This window comes from Equus przewalskii, chromosome X (genome assembly GCF_037783145.1).
Source record: "Equus przewalskii isolate Varuska chromosome X, EquPr2, whole genome shotgun sequence".
NCBI lineage: Eukaryota > Metazoa > Chordata > Mammalia > Perissodactyla > Equidae > Equus > Equus przewalskii.
The window spans coordinates 11382808-11395076 of NC_091863.1; the positions used below are offsets into that span (position 1 = coordinate 11382808).

Below are 12269 nucleotides of genomic sequence, written 5' to 3' on the forward strand. Positions count from 1 at the left end.
CCCAGTTTATGTCCAGGGTACATATTAACCAACTGCAAAAAGTACGGTTTTTGCAGTTGTGGGGAACTACAGCTTTTGTGGGGAAACAGAACTTAATCTTATCTCACTAAGGAATGTTGAAGGACATGCCTAATCATATGTGCTACTGTCAGGGACAACTGGAGGAGGAACTGATAGAGAATTATGAAGAGCAGGACGTCAGAGCAAGCCTGATAGAGAATGAGGAAAAGCAGGGCATCAGAGTAAGCTCAGCGTAACTACTGATGCAAACTGAATCTCTGCTGTTTACCACGAGGAGACTGATGCATGGCAACAGTAGCCTCAATTCCATGTAAACAGAGCTGAAAACCCACTGCAGCTTTGCGGCCACTTGCTGGCACCTGTAAGTATTCATGGAGGTTGCTTTACTCAATAATAAAATCAGCTAATTCTATATTTATGAATTGGTATATTGCTTTGGGTCTTGATTTCCCTTTTTTCCCCAGTAACACTCATGATGCTTTAAGGCCAAAGCACATTCAGGGGTGGCTCCTGTCGTGCTGGGCTGAGAGAGAGTCATTTTTAGTTTTCATTGTGTGCCATGAGTAAACACTGCTTTTGATGCTTTTCAAAGGACATGAGGTGTAATATTCTTGAACTCCTTTCTGGGGACACCCAGAGACAGAAATTGCTGTGGTAAATCTGCAGGTCTGGCTTTCTGTGCTTGCCTGGCCCCATTTCCCATGGGCTTCCAGCCTGCTGACAGGCGACTTCACCAGAACCCCGAAAATGACTCAGAGAGACAAAAGAAGCCATGATTCTCTCCGATGGTAAATGACATTTTATAAACCAGTGGGATCATTGGCCACACTGTCACTAAAAAGCGGATTAAAGGAATTAAAGGCAACGTAAGGGTCTAGGAACGGCTTTGGGAAATAAAGTGGAAGGGAAGAGTCAGTGGAGGCGATCTGAAAATCCAATGAGATTATTTGATGGGGTGGGGAAATATTATATATATGTGTATATATACACATATATATATGTATGTGTCTGTGTGAGTGTGTGTCTATATATATGACTTTATGACTAAAAGGGGCCCTGAGGCAGTTTTGCCTTTGTGGATTTCTTTCTCAATAAAAGAAACATGATATTTTACAACTGTGTTAATGTAAAGATAAACATAATCCAGGTTGAGTTTTATTCATTTTTTCGCTCTGATTTTAAAAGAAATTAAAACATGTCTGTGGGCCCCTAAAAACATTGCGTGCCCCAAGCATTGTGCTGTCTGTGCCTGCTGGAGAAATCAGCTTTGTATATATAGTAGAATTTTTTTAAAACAAGAAATCATCAAAACGCAGGTAGAGTTGCCTGATGACTATCCCCCTGCTTTACATAAAGGGGTTTCTATTGGACTGTTCCTTGTGCCTGGGGTGGGTCTTCTCCAGCCGGGCTGGCATGACTCCAGGAGTACAGGCCTTGTTTGGAGGCCCCAAGGTGGGGCTTTGGCCACGAGCACCCTGGGGCAGTGGGGGCAGGAAAAAAGAATTCTGTGGCTACTTTACCATCCTGCCCAGAGCCAGCCCTAATTCTCAGCATGTGGGGAGAAAATAACCAGGTTACACGACATCAGAATCCTTCTGGTAGGGGAGCCTGCTTCAAAGTCCCACAACTCCTAAAACTGAACACAGTCCACACACTGACAAAAAAAAAAAAAAATTGGGTCCTGAGCTGGTTGCTCTCTACCTCTCAGGGCAATTAAGAATGCAATCTGAGGGGTCTCTGCTCCCCACCCCAGCCCAACCATGACCTCACAGCCCAGGGAAGTGCCCCTACCACCTTGCACACTGCTCAACCACAGCGCTTGGTCATTTGGGTCAGGAGTGTCAGTTCTTATTTATGGAGGAATGTGGACTTAGTGTTGGTCAACTTATAATAGTAAATGTCTTCAGATTGCTGTGATTCATTAAAGTAATATCCTACCTATACGCTTAATTAGTTGTACCTTTACCCCCAGAAACCAAATGCCCCTTAGTTCGGCCCATCTGTAGTGCAGGAAGACATCCTGGGACATTGGACAATCCCAAAGAGCCTTCTGCTGTATCATTCTAAAGCATGTTTTAGATAACTTTAACATTAAAATTTTAAAACAATATCTTAACTCTTTGAAAACTGGCCTACCCCCTTTTATGAACATTAGATCATCCAAAACAGCCTGTCTCCAACATGCCAATCAGCAGGATGGTTATTTACTACATAACCAGTACTGTACCTTGTGGAATACTAAATCATCTCAACTCCCCACATTTAGTGATGGCAGAGAATGATCTTTTTTATAGGATCAGAAGTCAGAATTTGGTAAGTACCTGCCTCCTACTAGAGCCCGCTGGAGTCTCTATGGATTAGGGCTTAGGTTCGGGCAAGGGAGAAGCACCTTCTCTCTGCAAGAAGAGCTGGGTCAGAGGGCTCTCTGGAGGCACCAGCTCTAAAGGACGTTTGCCCTCGGCATTCCTGGCCTGGGTGTCTGCTCCATAGTCCATGAGCAGGCGGGCCAGCTCCCCATTGGACGCCCTGGCCACTGTGTGAAGAGGGGAGTCCAGACCTCGGCCTTGGTTCACACTTGCTCCTAAAGAGTCATGAGAAACAAACAGAGAGTCAGTCAAAGAGCAAAGTCCAAGCAGCCCCCTTCTCGAAGCACTGCACCTCAAAATTCCCTAAGAAAAGGGAATCTACAGTGCGCACAGCAATTCTCCTGAGAAAACAGATGACTGGATTCCACTTAAAAATATGGGGCAAATGTCATTTGACAATGCGACTGAATGTACAACATGAGCTATACAGCATATGAGGTTTAAAACCTCACCCTTGAGCACTATACCTAGGTGTGATACATACAAGAAAAATCCTGGTGATGTGAAAGCTGCATATTCATTATTAATGGAGCCCAAATATCAGCCAGTATAGACAGGAAGTGAGGCTAGACAGTGGAATCCCATCTACAGCAAGCAGCTACATTCATACACGGAGCAACTGCCATGGAGTTTAAAACCTGGGACTTGGGACTCTGTGATTTGGACTGTGAAGAGCAAGCAACTTGTGAGGGCATCTCTTAGATTGGGGTGGCTAATCCCAAGATCAAAGGGAAGATGGTGAGGCCCTCCTCTTCAGGAGTAAGGTGGATTTCTACACCACCCCCACCCAATTCCATCCCTATACTCTCAACAAATCCCCACCGCAGCCTGGATGCTGGCTCCCACTGTGACATGTGGGGATGTGTGGCTTTGCCTGAGCTGCTGTCCCTCTAGAAAAATGGGAATCTATGTCCACTCAACAAGTGCTAATTGAACTGTTCTTATATTGTTCTTGGCTTTGTGAGGGATGCCAAACCTGGGCCTCTTCTGACTAGGGGCTTAACATCTACCTAGGGTGATAGAAGAGAAAGAGAAAGAAAGAGAAAGAGAAAGAATACAAATCTCCTAATTCATGGCAATGACTACCAAATGAGTAGAAGGCAATAAGAACTAGAAGAACATTCAGGGGAGGGAAAGATGACTGGATTTTTAAAGAATAAACAGGACTCTAATTAAAGAGGTGATGAAATGGTGTTCCAAGTGTTGAATAAGGGACTGGACACAGCAAGGAGGTGAAAAAGAATGAGGCTACATAGGCCTTTTCAAAGAAACTCTAATATTTACAATGGGCTAAAATTGGGCAAGTTGAATTTCCAAATCAAAGAGAACTGGTAAAGAGGGCCCCAAATAGGAAGACTCAGTCCTAACCCAGCAACTTTGGGAGTTATTCAGAGCCTAATAATATGATTGGCCAGAGGAAGGGTGGGAGAGGAAAGGGAGAAAAAAGTAATAATCGTTGAGGACCACCCTGGGAGGAGATATTACCATCATCATCATCATTATCCTCATTACAAGCAAGATAGCTAAAGTTCAAACAGTTTAAAATAACTCCCCATGGGAACACGGTCAGTATGAACCCTGATCTTGTCTGACTCCAATGCCCACATTCTTTCCTCTGCTACAATAGAAAGAGTTTTAAAATATATTTAATTTATTTTTCATTTTGCTTTTTGTTTTACCTGACTCCAGAAGCTTCTTGGCACAGGCTATCTGCTGGTTTTCACAAGCCAAATATAGTGGAGTGCCCAGGTGGCTGATGTTATGGTCAATGTCGCCCCCATGAGCTGCGAGGGACTCGATGCACTCCACATGGCCTGCAGCCCGAAACGGAAGAACATGGTTACAGCATAGGTTCCCTTAGCTAGTGAAACAACACCTTCTCCATTTTTTGTGTGTCTAAATTTGCCAGAAACTTATCCAGGAGACCAAAAGCTATTTCCTTTACTTAGAATAGGGGATGATTTTAAACACTGCTATCAGTTAAGGGGTTGACCATAAGATGTGATCCGCAGCTCTGGATGGAACTCTACTTGAGTTTACCAGGCACAGTAAGCAACCAGCAACCAACTACCCTTTTCAATCATTTGTGACTTTGTAATCAGTCTGAGCACAGAAATTGAAGTGAGTTGGGGAAAGGTAAGGAGGAACAGGGACTGAAGGTGGATATGAAGAAGAAAGGGCACAGTGTGGGCCATGGGACAGAGAAGAAACTTACAACCTCACCAAGGGCAGGCCCTGGGAAAAACAGGCCACAGTAGGCACAGGCAAGGCTTAGAAGGAGCTACCAAATCCAACATGAGCAGGGTGCAGTCTGGCAAACCAGGTTCAGTGAAAGCTGAATCACTCTTCTTTGTCTAGAATGCCATAATTTAAATGCTGCTTCTTTGTGTTTCTCTTGTTATAACATTTTGGCTCTATGTCTCCAGTGAATGTGGCAAGTTAGCATGTCTCTTAATCAATAAATGCCAATGCTTTGGGAGATAATTATAATATGGGTTGATCCAGTGAAATCAGGCTGCTGTAAGGATCATGGGAAACCGTTTTGTGAAAGCCACTGGGAAACTGAAAGCCCTCTAGCAAGGTATGGTCATGATGATGATGATGAAGAAGAAGAAGAACATTGGAGAAAAGCAAAACTCGCAATTTTATTTCTTGTCTCAGGGTTAAGAATATCGGGAAAACTGTGGCTTTATAAAAAGAATTACCCTAAAGGAGTTCTGCGGATCTAACATACAGCATGGTAACTACAGTTAACAATACTGTTTTGCATACTTGAAATTTGCTAAAAGAGGAGATCTTAAGTGCTCTCATCACAAAAATAAAGGGTAACCATGTGGGGTGATGAATGTTAATCATTTCACAATGTATACGTATATCAAATCATCACATTGTACACCTTAAATATATACAATTTCATTTGTTAACTACACTTCAATAAAGCTGGAGAGGAAAAAAGAATTACTCCAAACTCTATATAACATCTTGTATTTCCAAAAATTGAAAGTTTGTTTTACTTAGCAAACTTAGGTGACCCCAAGACAATATTCTTTAAGGTCCTAAAATAGAAGAATATAATTTGCTTTATGAAATAACTTGATTTCTATGGGGGTCTTGGGTTCAACAATATATTCCACAAACATTGATGGATAGTCTACTATACGCCAGGCCCTGTTCCAGAAATACAGCAGTGAACAACATTCCAAATGCCATAAAACGGTAGTTCTCAAACTTATTGTGCATCAGAATCACCTGGAAGGCTTCTTCAACAAGCTACAGATTGCTGGGCCCCACCTCCAGAGTTGCTGATTCAATGAGTCTGGAGTGGGGCCTAAGAATCTGCATTTGCATGCCAGCTCATGCTGATGTTTCTGGTTCCAGGACCCCACATTGAGAACTACTGCTCTAAAACATACTCCTTCCTTCTTTCTTTCAACAGTAAGATGTCCCTTGAAGGAGTGGGTAGAAAGCTTAAATTCTCAACAGATTTACCTCTCTTAGCAGCTTCGTGGATGGGGGATGCCAGATCACTCGCAGGGCGGGGGCTGGCTCCATGCTGCAGAAGCAAATTCACACAGTCCTGGCTGCCGCTAACACAAGCATTAAACAAGGGAGTGTGCCAGTCTGTGGTGACTCCGTTTACCTGCAAAGAAAAGCTCCACGATGAAGGCAGGCAGTGGTGTCCTGGGTTCAACTCTAGACTTCACCACTTTCAAGCTGCTATTTAACTTCTCTGAGCCTTAAATTCCACAGTTTTAAAATGGGGACCAAAAAAATCAAAATCTACCAGGTTGTGAAAACCTAAACGAGGCATCGGATGTAAGGCACCAAGAATGTTGCTCAATATTCTATCTCCTCCACGCTCCCCCCAGGAACATAGACTTTGAAACTAGTCAGGATAATTTCAATAGCTTACAAACTAATCTCCTTATTTTCAACATTTTATCCATGACCCATCTCACACCAATCCAGTTTCCCCACAGCAGCCAGAGTAACCTTCTAAGATTGTTAACATATCATTTCTTAAAATTTGAAAACATGGCTTTCATACAAATATAAAGTGAACACATGCCAAAGATTTTATTCAACTCATTCATTAGTGAGGGAACCAGTAAGATGGTAAGGCTGGCTCAAAGTAGAATTTATAGAGTCAGTCAGTGGAATGCTGGAATAAATTTGCTAATAGATACAAAATTGGTTAATGTCCTATAGGGCCATGAAACTATCACCTTTGGGGCTATCTTTTCTAACGTTGGAAATCAGCCCGAAACTTACAAGTTATCATCTAACTTCACAGTGTTTGGACTATAATAGAATGGTAAAGAGCAAAGACAAATGCAGATGCATTTTTCTATATCGTTAAGTAATTCTTTGGTGAACTTGCTAAACAATGATATTGTGAAGACAATGAAGTCATTCTCACACTCTATTTCCAAGCAAGGCCAGGACTAGTGAGGCACAAAAGATGCCCAGTGTGCAAACTTTAAGGAGACACTTACTCCCAGGGTCACACAAGTGCTGCATGAGCCTGAGGTGCCTCTTTTGCCTCTCCTTAGTCCTGCCTCTGTTCCGAAGTTTTGAGTAAGTTTTCTTAACCAAAATATAAACCTGATGATGCGCTAACCTATGGCTGTCTACTGCTCTCAGGATGAAGCCCATTTTCTTGGCATGGACAACAAGGTTGTTTGTGTTCTGACCCCTCTCACCCACTCTACTCTCCTGCCACAAGGAATGATTTGAACTCACGAAAGTGTACTCACTTTTACTTCCAGGTCTTTGCATTTGCTGTTCCCAGTGGGTGTGAAGCCCATCATTTTCCCAACCCACCATTCAGCTGATGAACTCCAACAGATCCTGTAGGTTTCAGCTTAGACACCTTTCCTGTGGGAAGCCTCTTTTGACTTCCTCTCCCCTCATCAGAAATAAATGGCTTAGAAGCAGTTCTGTGTGCTCCCAACAACCCCTTACTACTAATACTTATTATGTTGTTTGCAAAAGTGGACACAGATTCTCTGCACAATATGCGTATCCCTTTGTAATATGGCTTTGTAACTTCTCTCATCACAAGATGGAGACTATTTTTCTAGTCCTTGAATCTGGGCTTGCTCATGCGACCTGCTTTGGCCAATGGGACAGTAGCAAATATGATGCAAGCAGAGAGCTTGACCTCTTTTGCTGCTCTTGGAATCCCTGCTACCATGTGAATAAGTCTAGGCAACCTGATAAAGGACGAGAGACCACATAGAGACTTTCCGTCTCCCAAGACCTCCCAGCCATCCCAGCCAAGGTCATCGTGAACCACCTGCCCCAGCCGACCTATCAGCTAACCTCAAATGCATAAGTAAGTCCAGCTGTGGTCAGCTGAACCAGGCCAGATCAGAAGAGCTGTCCAACCAACTCAAGGAATTGTGAGATAAACAAACAGCTATTGTTTTAAGTCGTTAAGTTGAGGTGGTTCGTTACACAGCAAAAACTAATGGATAAAAACAGTGTATTGTAATTGCCTGCTGTGGCTAAGATGCTATGCATTCAACAAACCTATTTCCTCTCTCTTGGGCACAGAGTCATACTACATTTCCCAGTCTCCCTAGCAATTAGATGTGGCCTGAGTTCTGGCCAATGGGATGTGGGAAAAAATGATATATGTCACTACGAGGACTAGGACTGGTCCTTAAAAGTCTTCTATGCACAATCTTCCACATCTTTTCCCCAACCAACCACCTGGAATGGAGGTGACCCCTGGAGCACACATGGGCCACTTGTGGAAGATGGCGGAGTAACAGAATGGAAGGAGCTTGTGTTCTTGAATCACTTTTGGAAAAGAGCCACCCAACCAGGAACACCAACACTGGAGTTCTAGTTGAGCAAGAAATAAACTTTCATCATATCAGGCTACTGAGATTCCAGGGTTTATCGACTGAAGAAGCTAGTGTTACGTTCACTAATGCCCCTCTCTGGTTGTCCCCTCATTTAGTTTAAATGTTCCTAAATGTATTTATCCAGAGTGAGGCATAGAATAAATGCTCAGTCAATACTGGTTGAGAGAATATGAGAAACTCAGATATAATTTTCTGATCAGATTTTCCCATAACTTTTGAGCATGAGGGGACTTAGTTAATGGAAGGCTTACTGCTCCCTACTTTCAAATTCAATGACTTTGTGTGTCTTCCTTCTTCCTCTAGGATCTCATTTTGCCATCCTGAGTCTCATTCTCCAAGTAATAATCATATACCTTATCTCTCTCAATCTTCGCAATACCACAATAAGCTATACAACTTTTTTATTTTCCCCCCTTTTTTAGATATAGACTCTAAAGCTCAGAGGCTAAGTAACTTGTCCAAGTTTCCAATGTTAGTAAATGGTAAACATGGTCTGGGACCATTATTCCAGCCTTATGGAGCCAAATGTTATGTGTTTTCTATACTATTTCACTACCTTCCAGCCATAAGAATGAAGGCTTAAATCTAACAGCTATTTATTAGTAGTGGCTGTTAAATAAAATGATATAGACTTGAACCATTACTTTCTGGCTAAAAATTCATTATTTCATCTATTGCTAAAGTAAATAAGCTTGATAGACATAATACTTTCGAAAAACACCTCTCTTCATATTTCAAATAAGGTTAATCAAAAATACTGGAAATTATTCAAAAGAGATAGAAATAGTCATTTTTTCATTCATGGTTTCTAAGCTGTTATTTGAGCTGCACTTACCTCAGCTCCATGCTTTAATAAAATGTTTGCACAAGAGAGATGACCTCCGAGACAGGCTTCATGGAGTGGGGACACTTGATCTACCGTGATGAGGTTCACAGGCCACCCCTGGAGGAGGGGAAATGGGCAAAGAGTGAAAATCAACAGTTTTGTAGGATTAGTTTTCAGTCACAAATCCAGTACTGTGACAATTCTTTTAAAAGTTAACCTGGGGGCCAGCCCCGTGGCATAGTGGTTAAATTTGGTGTGCTCCGCTTTGGCAGCCAGGGTTCACTGGTTCGGATCCCAGGCATGTACCTACACAACTCATCAGCCATGCTGTGGCAGCAACCCACATATAAAAAATAGAGGAAGACTGGCATGGATGTTAGCTCAGGAACAATCTTCCTCAAGCGAAAAAAGAGGACGATTGGCAACAGATGTTAGCTCAGGGCTAATCTTCCTCAACAACAACATCAAAAAACTTAACCTGGCTCAAAATGTGACAGTACACTAAGGTGTTGACAATGATGTAAGAAAACAAAAATAAGGAACTTTCATACTGCTGGTGGGAATGTAACATGAAACAACCATTCAGGAATACAGTTTGTCAGTATCTATTAGAGCTGATGATATACACACCTACAAGCCAGCAATTTGACTCTTAGGTATATACACTCAAGACTGACTTTCATCTTGCTCTCAATCTCTTGTCCTCTCACTTGCTGGCTTACTTGTTCTGACAAGGTCCATGATAAGGAACTGAGGGCAGTCTACCAGTCCTAGCTAGTCTAGCCGACAGCTAGCCAGGAACTTAGGCCCTCAGTCCAACAACCCAGGAGGAACTGAATCTTGCCAACAGCAATGTGAGTTTGGACTCAGGTCAACCCTTAGCCAAGTCTTAAAATGCCTGCAGCTCCAGCCCACACCTTGATTGCAGATTCATAAGAGTCTCTGATCCAGTTAAATTGTGTCTAAATTCTTGACCCACAGACACTGTGAGCCAACACATATTTGTTACATTAAGCTGCTAAGTTTGGGGATAATTTGTTACACAGCAAGAGATGATTAATATGGGGCCAAAGCATTAGGGGATCCTCCACAAAGAGGCAGAAAGTCCCAAGGCAGAGGGGCAATTACATTCTCATTCTAGGTGTTCTAGGTCTAAAGAGCAAAAAAGCATCTGAAAGGCCTTGGGGTTTATCAACCTCTGGGAAAATGTGCTCTCCAGGAGATGGATCATGAGCCCAAGCCGAGCAGAACATCAAAAGAACTCCAGGAGACGCTCCACAGACACTGACCCCCTGATCCACATTATTCCTAACAGGGGAAACTGGGTGCAATAAAAGTTCTTTTTGTTGGGGCACGTCAATTAAAAGCATGGTTAGTTTAATTAATGACTAGGTAATATATTGTACCTTTTCTTCTCAGAATAGGTAAAATTTGCCTAAAATCATTCTAATAAATTGCCTCAGTCACCATCATTCCTAATACACATCCTTCTACTTTTGTGGGCATTCACAAGTCAGCCTCTAATCATCCTGTCCTCTTGGCTTTTACCCTCTGATTGGTAAGCTCACACATTTTGAGATATTCAGTCATTCTGGGCATGCACCTCAGTCTACAGGATCTCAAATCCAGAGCCTTGGGAGGGGCGCTGGGAAGGGGTTCTGGGAGACTCGAAATAACCTGATTGTAAATGAGAAATTCCAATATCATTTACAGTATTTTTCCATCTCAGCTGTGCTGTTCACAGGGAGGGAAGGGACCGTATCCTCCCTTCCTTCATAAGCTCAAATCCCATCTGTACCCAATGAATGCTCAATAAATGCTTACTGACCCCTGACTTCAGAAGAATTTGAGTTATTGCATTTATACAAGCTTATACCTTCACAAGTACTGCCCATGAACTTTACAGTGTGGCACCTGCTATTTATTTTACTATTGTCATTATTATTTTACTGGAGGCATCCCCTCAAAGATTTGTTCTCAAACCCTTCTTTTCCCTCTCAACGCTCTATATTTATCCAATCTCTCCCACTCACACTGCTAGAATACACAAGAATTCACAGCAAAATGTTAACTGCACTTTTCTTTGTGCGACAGATCATGAGGTAAAAGAAGACTGTCCTTTAAAGGAATTATTTACTAGGTATTCTGTTATTATAAATGTACTCCTCAAGCAACGACTGCCATTTCTAAACCATCGTTTAGGTGTTTACACATAAATCCAGGTAAGTGAAGATGCACAAAAGAAATTATTCACAACACAAAAAGTTTTCACGACGCATTACATAATCACATTACAAAGAAACTCCTTTAAATTCAGATTCCCTTTGCAAACTTAGGACTGTATTTTCAATTCATCATCGAGCCACAGTTCTACTTTAAATGAACTGTGGTGATTTGTCTGAATTATTTGTCTAAATTACATACTATTGTAAGGTAATTTTCAACCCATTACTTCACAGAGGATCCAGTCTACAGTGGGTTCTCAGTAAAAAAAAAAAATTGGACTGAATGGTTTATCCTTAATTTTTCTATTATCAATTGTTCCCTAATCTCAAGCTACAGTCAGAAGCTTTTTTTGGTGGGTTCTTGGAGCTGCGCAATATCAGGGCACTCGTGGGTGACAGAGCGCTCAATACCTGACAACTTTCTGTCCCAGCCCAAAATCAAATGCCCACCCAGGCTATACCAACTGAGTACAAGAAGGTTAGGCTTTTTCCTTTGTCCTGTCCACAGTTACCACTTCCTTATCTACACTCAGCAGAAAGGAAGACCATGAACGCCCATCTCACATTCATCACAACACATCATTCCCTTCTTACTTTACCAAGGAGATCAAAGCCATTTGATGTGAGCTTCCTACATTCCTTCTCCCCACTCCTAAAATCTCTCTGCATTTCTCCAGTCTTCTTTTCTTCCACTGCTCCTTTCTTTGAGGAAGAAATATATGAGCTCAGCCCAACAGCCCATGGCCTCACCATGTCCCTCTGCTACCCCCATGACTTTCCTTCATCCGGGTTTTCACATGCGACCCCTAGCCGTCCCTCTACAGGTACACTTTCCTTTTCCTTTCAAAGTCTTTCCATCCCTCAATCCTGACCCTCTGCCAAGCTACCATCCAATGCCCTCTTCCCTTCACTGCTGCCCCCCTTTTTTGCAAAAATAGTTGATCCCCATTGTCTC

General features: G+C 42.4%; 1 protein-coding gene across 6 annotated transcripts in view; it reads right to left on the reverse strand.

The window, feature by feature from the left end:
• The window catches only part of ASB9 (ankyrin repeat and SOCS box containing 9), a 34330-nt gene that overhangs the window by 5293 nt on the left and 16768 nt on the right, over positions 1–12269 (reverse strand). For 3 of the 6 annotated variants that reach the window (XM_070603749.1, XM_070603748.1, XM_070603750.1), the window contains 4 exons: positions 9099–9206; positions 5877–6027; positions 4067–4201; positions 2411–2602 (listed from right to left, as the gene is read on the reverse strand). In XM_070603749.1, the coding sequence (XP_070459850.1) occupies positions 2411–2602; positions 4067–4201; positions 5877–6027; positions 9099–9206 (586 nt within the window). Of the gene's footprint in view, positions 1–2342; positions 2603–4066; positions 4202–5876; positions 6028–9098; positions 9207–12269 lie in introns of all 6 variants that reach the window. The other 3 variants (XM_070603751.1, XM_008540309.2, XM_070603752.1) reach the window with 1 other exon arrangement.